Here is a 22,193-nt window from a genome sequence, read left to right on the forward strand (position 1 = left end):
CGACGGACATTATCCGTCGGAATTCCGTCGGAATTCTAATTTCAATTTTCGCGAAATATTTGCCCGGTAAAATGAAAATATTCCGAGGAAATTCCGACAGATAGTAAAATATCCGTCGGAATTTCCTCGGAATATTCCGAGGAAATACCGAGGAACTAGTGTTTGGGGTTTCAAAACATCAATTTTTTTTGCCGTATTTCATTTCTTATACAATTGTAATGCATACCATTGAGGATTCTTTGTATACATGAGCATAAACCATGAAATAACAAATTTCAAAACTAATTGAAAGTATTCCCTTTACCGTTCGTTAAAAGGTATAAGTGTTTCTCTTATGTTGCGAGATTTCGTTCATACAATCGGAAAAGTGTTAATTATACGGTAAGGAACAAACGCATCGGAAAAGTGTTAATTTTGTTCCTCGGAATTTCGTCGGAAAATCTTGTATGTTTTTTTAAAAATGCATCGATCGATGCGTTATAGAACACAAACGCATCGATCGATTACTAGGATGGACCGGGCCGTAAGATTGTGATCGATCGATGAGAGTATCCCATCGATCGATCGACAATCTGAATTGTTCCTCGGAATTTCCTCGGAAAATCTTGTATGTTTTTTTAAAAACGCATCGATCGATGCGTTATAGAACAAAAACGCATCGATCGATTACCAAGATGGCCCGGGCCGTAAGAATGTGATCGATCGATGCGTTATAGAAACAAAACGCATCGATCGATGCGTGTTCGGAAAACAGAATTATAAGGCAAAACCCGACCTTTTTTGGATCTAAACCTTAGAACTCTCATCCCCTCCGATTTCCCCTATAATTCGCCCCCCCCTTTCTCTCTCTATAATCATCCGATTTGAACAATTTTGGGCTCTATTCCACTTGATTTTTCGAGCTCTACCTGATTCCTACACTCGTCTTCACCCTAAGACAGGTATACTCCGCGAATCTCCACATTCTGAAATCGTGTTCTTGAGCAATTTTTTGGGTTTTGTGAATTTCTTATTTCCGTGTTGATTCCTTGATCAAATATGCATGAAACAGATGTTTAAACATGGAATAGAACACAATTGTCTGTGATCAACGAGTTTGGAACATGATTTGAGATGATTTAGGGATAGAGAATTTTTTTCAATTTCGTTTTTTTTTATCACAACTCGATTTTGCTTTTCATTTTCATGTTCAGCTTTGCCTTCTTAATTGATTATAACCATGTTGAGAGCAATGATTCTATTTTGTAGAGAATGAAGCGCACGAAAACATCAGCAAAGAAAAACACACAAGAAGCGGGTTCGTCACAGCTGGAGAAGCAAAGGCCAAAGAAGTGGGATAAGTCTGATACCACCCACTACAACAACATGAAGAAGGTAGCCGTTCCGGCTACACAACTAGCATGTCCTGAGACGATGACAATATTGGGAATCAAAGCAGACATTGAAGGACTGTTCCAGAACATGGGTCTAGGCCAACTATGCAACCTCAAGGAACCCACTTATCCGGAGTTGGTACGCCAGTTCATAGCATCCGCATACGTCACCCGTCCCGATGATAGCCATCAGGAAGGTTTTCTGGCATTCGTAGTGCAGAAAGTATACTATGAGGTATCTTTCACAGACCTCTGCGGACTATTTGGATTGAGTGCGGGGGAGAGGACATATGGTCTTTATTGGACTTCAGAGCTGTTGAACTTCTGGGAAACGATTGGCACAGGGGTTTATAGATCTTCTCAGGCAAAGGAGTCACTTATCCGGAGCCCAGTACTGAGATATGCGACACGCCTCATTGGCTCATTGCTATACGGGACAACCACAGCCGCATCAGTCACGCAATGGGAGTTGTGCCTCCTGTACCAAGGTGTGAGGCATTTGCTACCGGCATTTGGAAACTCTACATTCCCACCTGCTACTGCCTTCAACATGGGAGCGGTGCTGGCCGCAAACTTAGCAGGATACAAGGGGAAAGTAACCAAATCCAAGAGCAATGCATGTGGATTTGGTGCAGTGATTACTCGGATCCTTAGACATGTGGGTGTAGACTGTGAGAACCACCAGGTAGCACTGGACAGATCGAACAACATTGCTTGGAACTACCTGGATGTCATTTCTCTAGTAAGTAAGGAGTTCATAGCTGGTCCCCACTCGAGGATCGATCGGGATGGTCCTTACGTCTACGTATTCCAGGACCGAGCGAAGAAAACACTCTACTGCCACCTGCCTCAGATCGGCCTGACTGCTCTACTTTCAGAGGCTGCAGTTGAGTTTCTACCCCCTGCTACCGCACTAGTAGACAAGCCATCCTTCTTCACGCCAAAATATCAGACCAAAGGCAAGGGCGTGGTTGATGAAGAAGGACAAGATGAGGCTGCACAAGCCATTCCAGATGATTCACAACCCCATCAGCTACTCCCATCAGACTCCAGCCAGTACAAGCTGCAAGAGCTTCCACCGAACGCCACTTCGCGCCAGCAACAACATTGGAGAGATCAGAGCATAAAGACAAACAACGACATGCTACACAAGATCTGGGCTGCCATTTCACGTATCAGGCCGTGTCGTTGCCAAAAGGATGATGTAGTTCATCGGGACAACTCTCCATCCAGCTCTGGTTCGGGTTCGAGTGGTACACACATGGTAAGAAAGAGGTCCAAGAGACCCAACGATGCAGGAACATCTGGAGCAGGAGACGAGGAGTAGGAGCTATCACCGGCTATTTTATTTTCTTTTCTATTCTAACGTTTTATGGTCTTATTTTCTGTTAATTTTGAACTGAGTTTTTTTTTAGGTTTCTTAATTATGAGTTCGTATTTCTTTTACATGGTTTCTTTGTTTTATTTGGTTGTGTTTTGTGTAGCTTTTAATTCGTATTCAGCTTTGCCTTGCTAGATAAACCAAATAACTATTATCCGAGGAAAGAGGTTATATCAAGTGTTCCTCGGAATTTCCTCGGTATTTCTTAAAAAAAAAAAAAAATAAGTTCAATGGTAGTCTGTTTCCGAGTCATCATCACCAGATGAATCTGAATCTGGATCTTGGTGAAACTCTCCAATTACTGGTTCATCCTCTACGTGAACGACGGCTTCCTCTCCAAAGTCGGTTAAATCGACTACAAGGCCAACTCCAGCTAAATCTTCTGCTGCACTACAGTTGCCGGATGTGCTTGGTTGTAGTGGGTCTTCCAGCTCAGAACTTCCCTGAACTCGGCCTCTCGGGTTGAGTCTTGTAACAGTAACCCATGGATCATCTCTGTTCCTTACCCGGGGGTACTTGATATAACAAACCTGTAACATTTAGAAAAATTATAAATTAATACACATGATGATGAATCATTCTGAATAATTAACATTTAATTACCTGATCGGCCTGGGAAGCAAGAATGAAAGGATCATAATATTGCAGCTTTCGCCTCGAATTTACTGATGTAACACCAAATGCATCTGTTCTCACACCTCGATCTGGGGTGTTGTCGTGCCAATCACAATAGAAAACAGTACAGCGCAATCCAACCATGCCCAAATACTTGATTTCCAAAATCTCATGTATGTGTCCGTAGTATACATCATCTCCTGATGCAGAACAAACGCCAGCATCATAAGTCGTACTCGAACGTCTCCTCTTCTGAGTTGTGAATGCATATCCTCGAGTACAAAATCTCGGATATGACTTCACAACAAAGTTTGGTCCAACGACCATCTCACGTATCCAATCGTCAAATGTTTCACCTCTGGCCAAACCAGCAGACACCTATTAATAGCACATATATATATATTATATCAATAAATGTGAATTAGTATAAATATGTGATAAAATATATTTTAATTTGTTTAAAGCACTCACATAAGTAAACATCCATCCAGTAAATTCTCTCTGCTTCATTTCTTCTAGTTCGTCCTCTGTGGCGTATCTATACTCGAACCGCTTTTCTGCCATGAAAATCCTGTATATGATGACAATAATGTAATTAATTAAGATTTAAATTTCAACTTGTTAAAATAAAAATTTGTAAGCTCATTTATTTACCTCTCATATTGAAGAACGTCTTCGCAGTTGGTGAGCAAATATGTTTGCAAATGACTGCGCTCCTGCTCAGTAAGTCGACGGTCCTTTGGTTTTCCGCTAAGTCGTCCAACGTCTGTGAAAATGTCTGGAACCGTAACATGATATGTTGCCCGTTCGCCTCTATCATCATGCCGAGCAGGTCTTCTGTTTTTGGTCTGAACTTCTGCTGGAAAGTAGTACTCGGCAAAGTTTGAAGTTTCTTCATTGATCATCTGTGCGACTATAGAACCTTCCACCCTACTTAAATTTTTCACCATCTTCTTCAAATGGAACATATACCGCTCATACAGATACATCCATCTATACTGCACAGGACCACCAAGTTCCAATTCTCTTGCCAGGTGAATAACAAGATGCTCCATAACATCAAAAAATGAGGGAGGAAATATCTTCTCAAGGTTGCACTGAATCACGGCTATGTTAGTCTTCAAATTTTCAATACCTTCAAGAGTCACTGATCTCGTGCATAAATCGCGGAAGAAACCACTTATCCCTGCAATTGCTTCATGAACATTTCGTGGTAATAGTTCCTTGAAGGCGAACGGAAGGAGGCGCTGCATCATTACATGGCAATCGTGGCTTTTCAAGCCAGTAAACTTTCCTTCCTTTCTGTCGATACAGTTACGCAAATTTGATGCGTAACCGTCTGGAAATTCCACATCGTTTGAAATCCAATCAAAGAACGCATCTTTTCCCGCTGCATCAAGTCGGTATATGGGAAAAGGAGCCCTACCATTCTCATCAACATGAAGTTCTGAACGAGCACATATATCGACTAAATCCAGTCTTGACTTCAAATTATCCTTTGTTTTACCTTGAACATTAAGGATCGTGTTCATGAGATTGTCAAAAAAGTTCTTCTCAATATGCATGACATCTAAATTATGCCTTAGCAGATGATCCTCCCAGTATGGCAGATCCCAGAAAATACTTTTTTTGTGCCAGTTATGTAGTTCTCCAACAGCATCTACCGGAAAACGCTCATGTCCACCGACTTCTGGCGTCCTTTCTGCACCAAAATCTCTTAGTTGTATCTTCAAATCTTTCCCACAAATTTCCGGAGGTGGACTGTCAAACACCCTCTTGTTCTTCGTAAACAAATTCCTACTCCTACGATATGGATGATCAGGTGGTAGGAATCTCCTGTGACAGTCAAACCAACACGTTTTCCTTCCGTGCTTTAGTTGGAAAGCATCAGTGTTATCTTGACAATATGGACATGATAGCCTTCCATGCGTTGTCCATCCAGACAACATACCATATGCTGGAAAATCACTTATTGTCCACATTAGTACTGCCCGCATTTGAAAGTTTTCTTTACACGAAACATCGTATGTTTCAGCACCTTGAGCCCATAGTTGTTGCAACTCATATATTAGTGGCTGAAGAAACACATCAAGTGATCTCTTAGGATGCTCTGGTCCGGGAACGAGAATCGAGAGAAACAAAAACTCTCGTCGCAAGCACAAGTTTGGGGGGAGGTTGTATGGTGTAAGAATGACGGGCCATAGAGAATACTGTCTTCCACTCTTGCCAAACGGACTGAAACCATCAGTACATAATCCAAGGTAGACATTTCTTCTCTCATACGCAAAGTCGGGATACTTTGATTGGAAATGCTTCCACGCTTTTGCATCTGAAGGATGTCTGATCTCACCATCTGTTGAGTGCTCCGCATGCCATCTCATTGGTTGCGCTGTGCGTTCAGACAGATACAACCTCTGCAACCTTTCCGTCAAAGGTAAATACCACATCCTTTTATATGGCACTGGAACTCTTCCACTGTATCTTTATAACGAGGCTTTCCACAAAATTTGCATGTAACCCGCTGTTCATCCACCCTCCAATAAATCATGCAGTTGTCGCTGCATACATCTATTACCTGATACGATAAACCAAGACCAGCTACGAGTTTCTGAACCTCGTAGTATGAACCAGGAGCTACATTATCCTCGGGTAGAATACCTTTTACAAAATCAGCAATCGCATCCACACAGTCTTCAGCCAAATTATAATCTGTTTTAATGCCCATCAATCTTGTAGCAGATGATAAAGCTGAATGACCATCTCTGCAACCTTCGTACAATGGTTGCTTTCCAGCATCCAACATATCATAAAATCTCCTAGCTTCTGCATTGGGTAAATCTTCCCCTCTAAAATGATCATTTACCATCTGCTCAGTACCTACACCATAATCTACATCCGTTCTAATTGGTTCTTCTAATCTAACCGCTGGCTGAGGTTCACTAGTACTACCATGTTCATAATCAGTTTCCCCATGATGATACCAAATTTTGTAACTTCGTGTAAACCCACTCAAATATAGATGAGTCCAAACATCCCACTCTTTAATAACCTTTCTATTTTTACAATTAGAGCAAGGACATCTTAACATACCTGTTTTTGCTTCCGGTTGTCGGTGAACTAACCCCATGAATTCAGTTATACCTCGTTGGTATTCTTCCGTAAGCAATCTCGTGTTCGGATCCAAATGAGGTCGATCGATCCAAGAACGAAAATAATTTGAAGAAGACATATTTTTTATGAATCAAATTCGTGTGTAAATAGAGTAAGAGGGAGGATGAAGATATGAAGTGAATGAAGAGGAAGAGGAGTGCTTGTATTTATAGTTTAAATCCTGCCGACATACCGAGGAAATTCCGACGGAATTCCGACGGACAAAACTAGTTCGTCGGAATTTCCTCGGAATTTTGTAAAATCCCCCAACGGCTCTCCAACGGCTATAATATTTCCTCGGAATTCATCGGTTTTTTCCGAGGAACAGAGTTTTCCTCGGAATTTCCTCGGAATATTCCGACGGACTGTAGTTTCCTCGGAATTCCGTCGGTATATTCCGAGGAAATTCCGAGGAAACCCAATTTTGTGTTTCCTCGGAATTTCCTCGGAAATTCCTCGGTATATTCCGAGGATTTCATTTTCCGTCGGAATGTCCGTCAGAATATCGCTGTTTTCTTGTAGTGAAGAGAGAAAAAAAAAATATTTCTTGTGAGAAAATCTTTCAGTATAAGAAATTAAGTGTAATTTCTTGAGTGTATTTGGGATCGGGGTTGAGTTGAGAGTTTGTAAAAATTTCCCGGTGATAATAAAAAGATCTGTAACAGGTCCGGAGACGTAGGCAAAAGTTGGCCGAACTCCGTTAATAATTTTGTGTGTGTTTTCCCGCTCCCATAAATTCCGCAAATTCTGGTTTTTCCGCAAAATTTGACCGCGTATTTCCTAACAACTGGTATCAGAGCTTGAGTTACGGTGATCGGTCAAATTTTTTTTTTTGCGGAGTTACTATTCACGTGAACAGTAATTCGTGAATAGTAAATTTTGTCGGTAACATCGGTTTGTCGACGTAGGTGTTCTAATACACGGTGGTTCCAGAAACGATGGGAGGCGAAGACGGTTCGGCGCACAGTATCGGGAAATTTGACGGTACAGATTATGCATTTTGGAGAATGCAAATTGAAGATTATCTGTACGGAAAGAAGCTTCATCAACCGCTGAGCAAGAAGCCTGAGAAGATGGATCAGGATGAGTGGGAGCTCCTTGACAGACAAGTTCTGGGTGTTATACGGTTAACACTGTCGAAGAACGTTGCTCACAACGTTGCAAAGGAGAAGACCACATAAGGGCTCATGAAAGTTCTCTCTGATATGTATGAGAAACCTTCGGCGAATAATAAGGTATTTCTCATGAAGAAGCTCTTTCATTTGAAGATGGAAGAAGGTGGCCTGGTTGCCGCACATGTGAACGAGTTCAACACGATTGTCAACCAACTATCATCAGTTGAAATCGAGTTTGAAGATGAAGTGCGAGCACTGATTTTGTTGGCATCTCTGCCAAATAGTTGGGAGCCAATGAGGGCAGCGGTTAGTAACTCTGTGGGTACTCAAAAGCTCAAATTCAATGATGTTAGAGATCGTATCCTTGCTGAGGAAGTTCGAAGGATAGACTCTGGGGAGGCATCAACGAGCTCTGCTTTCAACGTGGAAAACAGAGGGAGAAACCCAGATAGAAATAACCGGAGTAATGGCAGATCGAAGTCAAAGAATGGACGGGGTCAGTCCAAATTCAGACAGCCTGCAGAGTGCTGGAATTGTGGAAAGACAGGCCACATTAAGAAGAATTGCCGGGCACCACCGAAGAAGGAAGACAACACTAGAGGCGGAGCCAATGCAGTGACACGTGAAATCGCTGATGCATTGGTAGTGTCTGTTGATTCTCCGAGGAAAAGTGAAGCTCTTGATGCAGCTGGAAATAACACCAAAGCGTCAATCTCCTATGTTGATAGCCCAGTCGATTCATGGGTTCTTGACTCAGGAGCGTCATTCCACACCACACCGCACCATAACATCATGGAAAATTATGTTGCGGGAAATTACGGAAAGGTATATCTTGCTGATGGATTACCTTTGGACATAGTTGGTATCGGAGATATCAACCTGAAGATGTCAGACGGATGTGTGTGGAAGATTACGAAGGTCAGACATGTGCCAAAGTTGATGCGAAATCTGATCTCAGTAGGTCAACTTGATGATACGGGGCACGATGTTAATTTTGGTGGTGGAGCCTGGAGAGTCAGAAAAGGTTCCATGGTGGTTGCTAGAGGTCATAAAAGAGGTACTCTTTATATGACGACGAGCTATGAAGACACTGTTGTTGTTGTTGAGGATGCCAAACAGACCAAGTTGTGGCATTGTAGATTGGGGCACATGAGTGAGAAAGGGATGAAACTCATGGTGGCAAATGGCGCTCTTCCGGATCTGAAGACAGTGGATCATCAGATGTGTGAAAGCTGCATCCTTGGAAAGCAGAAATGGGTTAGTTTCTTAAAAGGAGGAAGAGAGCCAAAATTTGAGAAGTTAGAGCTGGTGCACACAGATGTGTGGGGACCCGCTCCTGTTGCATCGCTGGGAGGTTCGTACTACTATGTGACCTTTATTGATGACTCCACAAGAAAGGTGTGGGTCTACTTCATGAAGAACAAATATGAAGTGTTCTCGGTTTTCAAGAGATGGAAAACCATGGTTGAGGTTGAGACGAATCTCAAGTTGAAGTGTCTAAGGTCTGATAATGGTGGTGAGTATATCAGCGGCGAGTTCACGAGATACTGCGCTGATAACGGGATCAAGATGGAGAAGACTATTCCTGGAACGCCTCAACAGAATGGAATAGCGGAAAGGATGAACCGAACCTTGAACGAGCGTGCAAGGAGCATGAGATTGCACTGTGGATTACCAAAGACGTTTTGGGCAGATGCAATCAGTACTGCAGCCTACTTAATCAACAGAGGACCGTCTGTGCCGTCGGGATTTAAGATCCCTGAAGAAGTTTGGAGCGGAAAGAAAGTAAATCTTTCTTATCTAAAGGTGTTCGGATGCTTAGCTTATGTTCACATTGACGATGCTGCAAGAAGTAAACTTGACTCGAAGTCTAAAAAGTGTTACTTCATCGGTTATGGTGACACGGAGTTTGGTTACCGGTTTTGGGATGACGAAAATCGGAAGATCATCCGCAGCAAAAATGTTGTGTTCAACGAAGAAGCGTTGTACAAGGATAAGCTAAGAGAAGGCTCGAAAAGGAAAGAGCCTGGAGCTGTTGACTTAGATGATATCCTGACACCAGGATTGCCACAGGATACCACAACAGCAGAAGAAGAAATCTCTCAAGATGAGAGTGGTGAGGCTGAAGAAAGTGATGATTCTGAAGTGGTCCCATATACACCAGTCATGGAGTTACGACGGTCAAGCAGAATCATCAGAAAGCCAGTAAGATTCTCTCTATCGCTCAACTACATTCTGCTCACAGACAGAGGCGAGCCTGAATGTTATGAGGAAGCTATGCAAGTTGATGAGTCGATCAAGTGGGAGCTTGCAATGAACGACGAGATGGACTCGTTGTTATCCAATCACACATGGGAGTTAGCAGATTTGCCTAAGGAGAAAAAGGAATTGCATAACAAGTGGGTCTACCGAATAAAAGAAGAACCTGATGGGAGTAAGCGCTATAAAGCGCTATAAAGCGAGGCTTGTTGTGAAGGGATTCCAACAAAAAGAAGGCGTTGACTACACCGAAATCTTCTCTCCTGTAGTCAAGATGGTGACCATTAGAACGGTTCTTGGGCTGGTAGCACAAGAAGATCTGCATCTTCAACAGATGGATGTGAAGACGGCATTTCTTCACGGTGATTTGGATGAGGAAATTTATATGAAGCAACCCGAAGGCTTTGAGATCAAAGGGAAGGAAAGCCTTGTTTGCAAGCTGAAAAGGAGTTTGTACGGCTTAAAAAAAGCTCCAAGACAGTGGTATAAACGGTTCGACAACTTTATTAAAGGCGTTGGTTTCTTGAGGTGTGAAGCTGACCACTGTTGTTACTTCAAGACGCTTGAAGAGTCCTACTTGATATTGCTCCTATATGTCGATGACATGCTGATAGTAGGAGCAGACTTGCACGAGATCAATAGCTTGAAGACGAAACTCTCAGAAGAGTTTGCGATGAAAGACCTTGGAGAAGCAAGACAGATTCTAGGGATGAGAATCAGTAGGAGCAAGGAAGGTCTTAAGCTATCACAAGAGGAGTATGTGAAGAAAGTCCTCAAGAGGTTTAACATGGATGACGCGAAGCCAGTTAGTACTCCCCTGGCAAGTCACTTTCGGTTATCCAGAGAACAGTCTCCAAAGACGGAAGACGAGATGGCATGTATGGATAAAGTTTCATATGCTTCTGCTATAGAAAGCCTGATGTACGCGATGATATGTACAAGGCCAGACGTTGCACATGCAGTGGGAGTCGTTAGCAGATTTATGAGCAATCCAGGGAAGGAACATTGGGAAGCCGTTAAGTGGATTTTCAGATATCTAAAAGGAAATCCAAGTTTATCGCTATGTTTCACGAAGTCTAAGACGGGATTGCAGGGATATGTTGATGCTGACAATGGAGGTGACATTGACAGCACGAAGAGCACAACCGGGTATGTCTACACCTTTGGCGGTACTGCAATTTGTTGGGTTTCAAAGTTGCAGAAAATTGTATCTCTATCAAGCTGTGAAGCTGAGTATGTTGCTGTAACGGAGGCAACAAAAGAGATGATATGGCTACAGTCTTTTCTAGAAGAGCTAGGCCATGACCAAGGGAAAGGTGTGTTGTACTGTAACAGTAAAAGTGCCATCGATTTGGCAAAGAATCCGGTTTACCATGCTCGGACGAAGCACATACATCGTCGGTATCATTTCATCAGATCAGCGTTGGAAGATGAAATGTTGGTGCTTGAGAAGATCCCAGGAAGCAAGAATCCGGCAGACATGTTGACGAAGGTCGTGCCGTATGACAAGCTGAGGTTGTGTGCAACCTCAGTAGGCTTGTTGGAGTAACAAGCTGGGAAGACCTGCTACATTAATCAAGGTGTGAAGACAGATTAAAACCAGTCTTCAAGTGGAAGATTGTAAAGAACATGTTTTTGGTAGGTACAACAAGAAGTTGTATCAAGAACATGTTTGTTGATTAATTCAACAACACATTTCTTTTGTGTTTTTGGTAGGTGCAACAAGAAGTCTCACCAACTCTTTATAATCTCCTATAAATAACCACACAAGGAGAAGAAGAAATTCATCCCAAACAAGAAAAACAGAGAGAAGAAGAAGAGAAAAACGTGAGAGAGAGAGAAAAAAAAAAATCTTTCTTGCGAGAAAATCTTTCTCTATAAGAAATTAAGTGTAATTTCTTGAGTGTATTTGGGATCGGGGTTGAGTTGAGAGCTTGTAAAAATTTCCCGGTGATAATAAAAAAATCTGTAGCAGGTCCGGAGACGTAGGCAAAAGTTGGCCGAACTCCGTTAATAATTTTGTGTGTGTTTTCCCGCTCCCATAAATTCCGCAAATTCTGGTTTTTCCACAAAATTTGACCGCGTATTTCCTAACAATGAATGCTAACAACTTTCTCATAGAAACAGATGAATTTACAAAAAGGCTAAACTGATGGCTGCAACATATATATAGCAACTGCCGAGTTTACATAGTGGTAAGTAAACAAAGGAGAGTGAGTATATATATTCTCTGCTGGGAATTAACATCTCTCACTGCGTGAGCAGCTTAGAGTCACATGCCACAATCTTCACCTGACTCACATTCTCTTGACGGTCTTCACTCTTGAACATTGCGTCCTGTAATATGAAGAGGTCCAGACGTTGTCACAGAACCTGTACGTGTGCAAGTGCCCCTATACACGAAACAAAATAAAGAAGATTAAGTATCTGGTTGTTTCATCTACACTTATCTTTAGTGAAGACTGCAGTGAGGTATATACTGTTAGTAAAGTCAAATTATCAGAAACACTAGCATAAATAATTTGAGATCAAGCTATATGGATTGATACTAATCTGGACGGTAAGCTCCTTCTTATAAACCAGACAACTGAATCCATACAGCCTTATCAAAAATTGACTTTTTTAACTCCAGGAAATCATATATGAGCCAGCTACAACATATTTATCATTCGTATATAGATCCACCAAAACTCTAATTCTGATAGAATTCATGACAAATGTTACTATCTCCTGAGATAACCAATGTAAGCACGTATTTATTAGGCCACAGATAACTGAACACATACAGCTTATCAAGTTTCCACCGAAAAAAAGCTTTAAGACTTTACAGAAAGTATTACTTGAGGTAACAACTTGTCAGAGAACGCAAATAACTGCACTCAAAAGAGACCATTCTACTCTAAAACATTGTTCACAACAGCTCAAGACCTTGATAGTCACCTTGGTCTTCACTTGGACTACAAAAGAAAACATATATATATATATATATATCAGAAAGAAGCAAACCAAAAGAGTCACATATGAGTGAGTGAGTGAGAAAGAAAAGTAAACCTTGTCAAATTGAACAAGAACTTGGATTAGCTAGCTCGGGGCTAAGCGTACCATCTCGTCTAAGGTTTCCGTCAAACACATCCCGATCGTCGATCTCCTGTACAGCTCAAATGTCGCCATTATCGACGATCTTCTGCCCACAGAAAATCCGAGAGCAAACTCAAAATCGTAATCAAGAATCTCAAAAGTTTCGGCAAAATAAAAGAGACAGAAGAATCTACGACGGAAATAGACGGTTTACCGATCTCCGGTGACGTAGGGAGAGAGATGAAGGAGGTACCGTTGGGTCGATTGCGAAGGTTTTTGCCTTGCGCGGTGAATACAAAAATTGGGGCTTTTATACCCTAGCTTTTGCAGGCAACTGTTTATATTAAAGTCCAAAACAAAAAAAAAACAAAATGAGAATAAATCCAAATTAATATTTATATTGAGCAATAACCAAAATGAAAAAAACCATATAAAAAAAAGAAAAAATATTGAAGATAGATAGGATTGACACGTGAACGTAAACTTCTCAAAATCATAATTAACTTTTAAATTGCTAAATCATGATATAAAACCGAGTTCACATAGTTTCATTGCGACCTAAATATTAAGTTCTTATGTGATAAGTGATTTTTTGACCTAAAATATTTTTTAAAAATAAGATCAGCTCATCAGTAAACAAATTATGTAATTAACAAAAAGTTTAAAAAAATTTAGTGGCCAAAAATATTAATTTGATCAAGAATATAAATTTGATTTTTACATACACTATTTTTTAAATAATCTTCTTATAAATTCAGCGCAGGTCTTATCCCAGTGATAACGTGTTATATCACATAGCATTGAGAAGACCCCATCTTCTTTCAGCATGAGCCAACATTTACATGCTATTCTCAACTACTTTTGAAGCAAACCCATTTGTTGCTCAAGAACACAAACAACGGACTTCTAGCTCTGTGGAACCCATTTGTCCGAATGATCTCTCCAAGGACATATCTACCATATTACAGGATTTTGTACATGTTAATCTGATTCTTGATTAGTGATATAAACCAAATACGAAGTCTCACTTGTAGATTTGTACCACCATGGTGAGGGTTAGTATTAGGACCAGTGTTTTGAACCCGAATCAGACAACTTACCGAATCACTGGATTATTGGATCAACATGTTAATAAATAAATCAATGTTGTTATATAATAATATTTTATCTATTGAAAATATAATTTTCTGTGGATTTATTGGGCTTTTAAATAATGTTTTTAAAATCAAATACGGATAATTAGATCACCAGATTTACCAGTTCGACTATGGGTTCGGGTCGGGTTTCACAAGAGTGAGGGCGCTACTTGTCCACTGTACCTTTTGTTACCTTATGTATTTTTATTTAATTAGTTACGGGGTAAATTTGAACTTTAGTAAAAGTATTTGCTTCTATTTGAAATGTTTAAGACGATTTGGACCAGAAATAAAAATGAAAAAATGACTAGGATAGCACTAAAAAAGTTTTTGTCACAAATATAGCCTCTAAGAATAAAAATGGCCAAAATAACACTTAATGTTTTATCAAAAGAGATAAATATACGCTTATACCCCAATGGTAAATTAATTTAGACATTAGAGTTTAGAGTTAAGGGGTGGAGTTTAGGATTTAGGGTTTACGGTTTAGAGTTTAGAGTTTAGAGTTTAGAGTTTAAGGGTGAGGTTTAGGGTTTAAGGTTTAGAGTTAAGGGGTGGAGTTTAGGATTTAGAGTTTAGGGTTTATGATTTAGGGTTTAGAGTTTAGTTTTTAGGGTTTAGAATTGGGGAGTGGAGTTTTGGGATAAGATTTCAAATTTTGAAAAATAAAAATAATTTAAATTTTTCAAAAGATAAACTGCTATTCGGGAGATTTGCGCCATTAAAATTATGTATGGATTTGGGGTTTATGTGCAAAGAAGACAGAAGTAGCTGAAGAAAGGCTCTTGTCTTCTTGTCGGAGTGAAAATGGCGTCGTCGTACACGCTTTCCTTTATCCCTTTGACGACCGTCGTCGTTCCCCGGCGGAGTACATCATCTCCCTCTTTTTCCCTGATTCCTCCTCCTTCTCTGTTAGGTAAGAAGCTTCTGGTGACACAACCGTCGCGACGCTGCTTCGTCTCCAAGCACCGGTTCTTGACATCGGCCAGCACCGTCTTTAGCGTCCCAACTGCGTGAGTTTTTTTTTTGATTCGAAAGCTATTTTTATAGTTTTTTATTTGAAAGCTATTTTTATAGTTTTTTATTGGATTTTTGTTGCAGGCAACCGGAGAATGGTTCTTCTTCAGATCAAATCACTGGCAATGGGGGAATCGGAGGCTAGGAAACTCAAGTATCCAACTACCGGCACCGAAACTCATGGGTATTTTAGTCGAAGGTTTGTGTTATTCCGATCAGACCCATGTTTGCTTCAGGCTTCTTCAGCTTTTTTTTTCTAATTTGATGTGTCTTCTAGTTTAGTTTGGTGGATAATGTATGTATGCTTGTTGCGGTTGAAAGGTGGTGAAGAGTTCTCTTCCGCTTATTATTCAAAGGCTTAGGCTTATTATGGTTGGTTGTTTATTCATGTGGGATGGGAATTTTTGCTCCTGTCCTTTGTGTTTCTTGATCACAGACAACTAAGTCTGTTGTATCGTAAGTTGTGGAGTGCCTTATGTTGGTTGATAGAGGAGAGAGTTCAGTAACACAATAGTAAAGTGAAAAAGCCTTAAAAAATTTAGTTTTGAGAGAGATCAGTAATATAAGAAGAAGTTCATTGCCCGCTTAACTGATTCTGAGCATGGACATGTGGGATAAGGTTTTACTTCTATCCTTTCGTTTAACCATAGAAAAACGAAAACTTTGTATTCAGTTGTGGAAATGCTTATGTTGTTTGATAGTGTGCTTGTCATCAGAATTGGGTATTATCATCATAATTTTTTTTTGTTATCCTTGTTGTTTTCCCGGTTTTTTTTTATTTCAGGTACAAGCACAGCTGCCAAGTTCCTTCCTGAGGGGGAACGGAGTCACACTTTTTAAGGTGAGAGAGGAGATTATAAAGCTGCTAGGGAAATCAGATATGTACTTCTTCAGCCCTGAGCATCCCTCCTCTAACCGAACCGGCTCGCAAGGCCGTTGACTGGGCTGTTGACGAGAAGAAGAAATCTGGTGTGCCATCTTTAATTATTTTCTAAAATCCCTTTTGTGTTTGTTTCCTAGCACAACTGATACTGATTGGTCACACAGGTGTGGATGGACTGCCTACTTGCTTCTGGGAGTTTGGTCTCAGAAGGATTCAGCAGGCCGCCAGATTTTGGAGGCGCTCGTGTTCGACGAAGATAAAGCCAAACAAGTTGCTGTATCGGTAAGTTTTTTGAAACGTGAACAAAAGGCTTACGCTAAGTGGCATGTTGTTGAAGTGTTTGAGTTTGGTTTCAGATGAATGAAGATGTAGACTTGAGCTTCAAGAAACAAGGTCAATAGTGATGAAGTTTGTTTCAATCAGCAAAAGCAGCTCCTGATTTCAAGACCCCTTTCTTGAAGGAGTCACTCTTATCAAATAAGACTCCTAGGCCATCATCGTTAGCATTCTCTTTCAGTACTTGGTTGCTGTTAAGTTTTATTTGTTTTTGCACTATACAGCTACAATGCATCTTCTTATCACAGTTCACAACTAGAGAATTATAATTCAATTGCTTTTGCTTCCCAGATAGGTATATTATGTTACTTCCAGGTTGGCTATTTTATGACATTTTTGTTACTTGAATGATATATGTACAACTTCGATTCAGCTTTCTAGTTGGATCATTATGCTTGGAATCGTGGAAATAAAAGTGTATATTATTTGATCATTTAAAGATTTAAAATACATCAAAAATTGGGGAAAATCGCATAAAAAACCTTCAAGGTGGCATCCACTCAAACTTTAAACCATGAGAGTATTTCACAAGCACTTTAAACTTTCAAAGTGAAACTTTTATCAAAAGAAACCTCCAACCTGGCTTACTTGTACATCAATTCAAAACGGTAACCGGTACTGTTCAAAATCGATGACGTGTCGGTTCTTATTTTTTTTTTAAAAAATTATTTTATTAATAAAATAAATATTAAAATAAAGAAAATATAAAAATTCATAAAAAAATTCAAAACAAATCATCAAAATCACTAAAAATTCACAAAAAATCAAAATATTCACCAAATTTTTTAAATTACTTTATTAATAAAATAAATATAAAAATACAATAATATAAAAAATTCAAAAAAAATTCAAAAAAAATCATAAAAAGTCAATAAAATTCACAAAAATTCAAAAAGTTCACAAAAAATATTTTAAATTATTTTATTAATAAAATAAATATAAAAATAATCATAAATTTTTACAAAAATAAAAGATTCACAACAATATTTATATTATTTTATTAATAAAATAAGTATAAAATACAGAAAATATAAAAAATCATTAAAATAATCGAAACAAATCAAAAAAATCAAGAATAAAATTAAATGTGATTTTATAAAAGCAACTAAGGAATAACGTGCATTGAGTGCTATAAACTGGCTACCCTCAAGCTATCATTAATATACATTCTTCCCTTTAGCAATCGTGAACTTTTCCAAATCCAACCAACACACACATAGAACATAATAGATTAAAAAAATCCAAAATAGCAGTGAGTCTCTAGGTTATGATTACTCTAATTCAGATTAGAAAAATTCATTATCTTCAAATGATTCTTGTGAATGATTTGTTTAAAATTTTTTTATGAATTTTAATATTTTCTGTATTTTTATATTTATTTTATTAATAAAATAATTTAAAATATTTTTTGTGATTTTTTGAATTTTTGTGAATTTTATTGAATTTTTATGATTTGTTTTGAATTTTTATGAATTTTTATGAATTTTTTTTATTTTTTTTATTAATAAAATAATTTAATTTTTTTGGTGAATATTTTTATTTTTGTGAATTTTTAGTGATTTTTATGATTTTTTTGAATTTTTTTAATGGATTTTTATATTTTATACTTATTTTATTAATAAAATAATATAATTATTGTTGTGAATCTTTATTTTTGTAAAATTTTATGATTATTTTTATATTTATTTTATTAATAAAATAAGATAAAATATTTTTTGTGAATTTTTTGAATTTTTGTGAATTTTATTGACGTTTTATGATTTTGTTTGAACTTTTATGAATTTTTTATATTATTGTATTTTTATATTTTTATTTTATTAATAAAATAATTTTAAATTTTTTGGTGAATATTTTGATTTTTTGTGAATTTTTAATGATTTTGATGATTTGTTTTGAATTTTTTTATGAATTTTTATATTTTCTTTATTTTAATATTTATTTTATTAATAAAATAATTAGAAAAAAAAAGAGAACCAGACACGTCATCGATTTTGAACAGTAACAGTTACCGTTTTGACTTGATGTACAAGTAAGCCAGGTTGGAAGTTTCTTTTGATAAAAGTGTCGCTATGAAAATTTAAAGTGCTTGTGAAATACTCTCAGAGTTTAAAGTATGAGTGACTGCCACAGTGCCACCTCGAAGGTTTTTTTATGCGATTTTCCCTCAAAAATTGTATTCAATTATCTAAGACAAAAAAAACTATAAACTAAAACCTATGCAACTTCTCGGCTCTAGTCAACGGCAACTGCTTGGCCAACGTGAGTCGTCCAGATTGTTTGTAATCAAAAGGACAAGAATGTTCCTCAGGATATCGATGTGACCCACAAAAGATGTGTCCGCATCTGCAGCTAAATCCGGTCACCCCTACTTTCCTATGACACGTTTCGCATCTCTGTTTTCTAACTGGTTCTTGTACGGCTACTATTGGACTTGTCGGAGGAACTGTTGATGGCTCAGGCTTGAGGTCAAGTTTGAGATTGGCCAATTGTTCAAGCAGCCTGTGTTCAAAAACACTCTTTTTGTAGCAAAGGGAGCAGAGATTATTGTTCTTTCGCGTCCCGAAGAGTCCACAGCCTCCAAGGCACGGTACGGCTTCTGTTTCGTTCGCGTTCGCCATCTTCTCTTAAAAAGATTTTCTTCTTCTCGCTCTCTACGTGATTCAAAGATTATTGTGTGTGGGTTCTATGAGCTAGTCCTAGAGGTTTTAGTTGTTCAATCAATGTTAAGTTTCCTTTTTCGGTATGTAACTTAAAATATGATAAGTAAATTATTAGTGCTTGTCTTTCTTGTGGACGGACATTTCCTTTTACATAAAAAAGGAAAGAATCCGTTGATAGAGTTGACGCAAGAAAAAAATTAAATAGGAAGCCGTGTTTTATCTTCGAACAGCATAAAGTTGACTATAAAATAGTGTTGACTTCAAGTTTCCTTTTTTCTTTTAAAAGGACAAATTAGTAAATAAACACACGTAATAGAATGATCTTATCAGATTTTAGCAATAATAAAAAATACTGTATCACTAATTAAACGAGCTCACGGAAGCTGCTGATGAAGACGAGCTCGAAGTCTATAATTGTGATCGAGGATATAGACTGTTCGATCGATTTACTGTGAACCGGAGATAATGTTAACCGGGTCCGGTTTAGGAGATGAATCGGGAAATGGGAACACGATTACGTTGTCCAGTTTGTTGAATTTTACTGATGGGCTTTGCTCTTGCTGTGGCAGTGAGACGATCTTCGTGTTCACGACCAATAACGTTGAGAAGCTTGATCCCGCGTTGCTTAGAAGCGGGAGGATGGATATGCATGTGCACATGAGTTACTGTACGTTTGCTTCGGCGAAGATCTTGCTGAGGAACTACTTGGGGTACGAGGAAGGGGACATAAGCGACGACGTTTTGGAGGAGCTTGAAGGGGTGGTGGATAAGGCGGAGATTACGCCGGCTGACGTAGGCGAGGCTCTTATTAAGAATAGGAGGGACAAGGAGGGAGCTGTTGGAGGATATGAAAAGAAGGGTGGAGAGAAACGAGAAGAATGGGAAGTTAAGGGGTCAGAATGGGAGCTTTAAGGTGGCTGATGACGAGCAGGAGAAGAGGGCTCTGGACAGTCCTTATGGAGAAGAAGAAGAAGAGATTGAGGACAGCATTTGCAAGAATAGTGAAGATTAAGTGTTTTAATGTTTCATTGTGCTTAGGTTTCTTTAACATTCTATGTTTTTACAGTGTGACAGTTGTGATCTTTCTTTCTTTTTCTCCTTTTTGGTTAATCAACTTTTCGAAGTGGGCTAAAGTGAATGGAGAAGAATAAAAGGAGCTAGTTGAAAAGAGCCAATGGTGGTGCTTGGGATTTTTGTATGTGGGGATTATAAAATGCAAAGAGAATCATTGGATAAACCATTGGCATATGATGTGTTATATGACGTAGTTGGCCATTTTACTTTCAAACATGTTATTCATATTCATACCATGTCAGTGAAATCTATTTTTGTGTTGTAACATTAATCAGATGGATAATTACTGTGGAAGAAAAGAGTTAACATCTACAATTGAATATGTATAAGCTGATCACTATTACATGCCAAACCTTATTTGCTATTATATGCTACAAATTGTATGAAATCATCTTTTTGTTAAATTTTCTTTTTACCCCATTGCACCAACTTGATTTGGATGGTCACCAATTAGGTATATTAAACATACTTAGTTTTATTTATATACTATTTTTAACTCTTTATGTATTAACATTGACAATTGACTAGCTAATATAAAAAATGATAATATTTGAAGTAATATAATCTCTTTGTTGTAAAAAAGGCATAGTATTTATTATGTTATCAATAGTTTATTAACGGATTGCTATGAAAGTCTGAAAGAGAGCACATTAAAATGTTGAAAATATAAAAGATGTGGGGTCCGCTGTACTATTTGCACAATGAATTCTATTTTTTAACTTCTATATAAACGATCGATTCGATCGTTTATAACTCGTCTCACACACTTCTCTTCTCCCTTTATAATAAACTCTTTCTATCATATATCAGTGTTATTTATTTCTACGGATATAAAATTTTGCTCCTATTTAAATTCCCGCGATACAATAAAATTTTGGTCCTTTTCATAACACGTTATCAGCACGATCACTTTGCGATTCGGTAAAATTTATATATATCATATTTACTCTGCTATAATGGCCGGTATACCGCCTATATTATTATTAATAATTTTATAGTGGTTGTTTTAATTATTATTATTTATCTGTATTAATGCGGGCGGTATATCGCGTCGTTAATAAACCTTGATTGCTAATTACACTATAATTATTGGCTTGGCTGTGCCACCGCATAATTTATTTAATGTTATAATTTTTATATCACCATAATATGATTGATATTTGTTTGTTTATTATATTATGGTTATTATATAAATGTTTGGTCACCTATATCAAATATTATGAAATTTACGGAATTTGGTTGACTGATTATTACAGTATTTTCAGAGTGATTTTCGGTTCATACGATTTAATCCCAACGGTCAGAAAGAAAAATTTTCAAAATTTTTCCCCTTTTCAAACGGCTATGAACAATGTTTTTCATCTATAAATACACTCATACTTCACTCATTTACTTCATCTAAAACATTTCATCTTCTCTCAAATATTTTCAAATCGCTCCATTCCGGTTTTTCATTGCAAGAAAGATGATTCGCATATTTTTGGTCTTATGTGCAATTTTTATTTTTGCTTCTATGTACGGTCTTTTTATTGGAGAATTTGCTCCTGAAGAATTTACGCTTAATGTCGGTTTAGTTTTCTATGCGTTGTTTCTCCTTGTAATAATGGTTCGTTTTAAAATTACGAAATTCTAATAAAATATATTATTTTGTGTTTTAGAAATACAAATGACAAACATCGAGAAACTCCAGTTCTCGGCTCTGAAAATAACTGGCGAAAATTACGTCGGATGGGTCACAAACGTGAAACCATATCTGGTGATGAAAAAGATAACCGAAACAATTGTAATCGGTAACAAATCACCACCCGAGCATATAGCTGAAGCGATAATCTTCTTGAAGAAGCATTTAGATGAAAATCTAACGTACGACTATGCAAGCATAGAAGACCCAGCTGAACTGTGGCAAGCTTTAAAAGAAAGGTTCGATAACCAGAGACAAGTCAACCTCCCTCACGCTCTAGAAGAGTGAAAAAATCTGAGGTTCCAAGATTTTCAAAAGGTTGAGGATTACAATTCCGCTGTCCTGAGGATAGTTTCACTCCTGAAGTATTGTGGTAATCCTGTCTCTGAGGCAGAAATGATGAATAAAACATACAACACTTTTCACAAACAGCTT

General features: G+C 38.1%; 1 protein-coding gene and 1 pseudogene across 1 annotated transcript; one reads left to right on the forward strand and one right to left on the reverse strand.

The window, feature by feature from the left end:
* Positions 1–14,689: 14,689 nt before the first annotated feature.
* On the forward strand, positions 14,690–16,744 carry LOC106394512 (annotated as a pseudogene).
* A 1,482-nt stretch (positions 16,745–18,226) lies between these two features.
* LOC106395577 (zinc finger A20 and AN1 domain-containing stress-associated protein 10) lies at positions 18,227–20,836 on the reverse strand. Its single transcript, XM_048760463.1, has one exon. It carries the CDS (start codon positions 18,959–18,961, stop codon positions 18,551–18,553), a length of 411 nt encoding a protein of 136 aa, XP_048616420.1. The 5' UTR covers positions 18,962–20,836; the 3' UTR covers positions 18,227–18,550.
* Positions 20,837–22,193: the final 1,357 nt, after the last annotated feature.

This window comes from Brassica napus, chromosome C6 (genome assembly GCF_020379485.1).
Source record: "Brassica napus cultivar Da-Ae chromosome C6, Da-Ae, whole genome shotgun sequence".
In the NCBI taxonomy this organism is placed as follows: domain Eukaryota; kingdom Viridiplantae; phylum Streptophyta; class Magnoliopsida; order Brassicales; family Brassicaceae; genus Brassica; species Brassica napus.

What these genes read in the sequence shown, in the direction of transcription:
- LOC106395577 (XM_048760463.1), bottom strand. Translation starts at nt 18,961, where the DNA reads ATGGCGAACGCGAACGAAACAGAAGCCGTACCGTGCCTTGGAGGCTGT.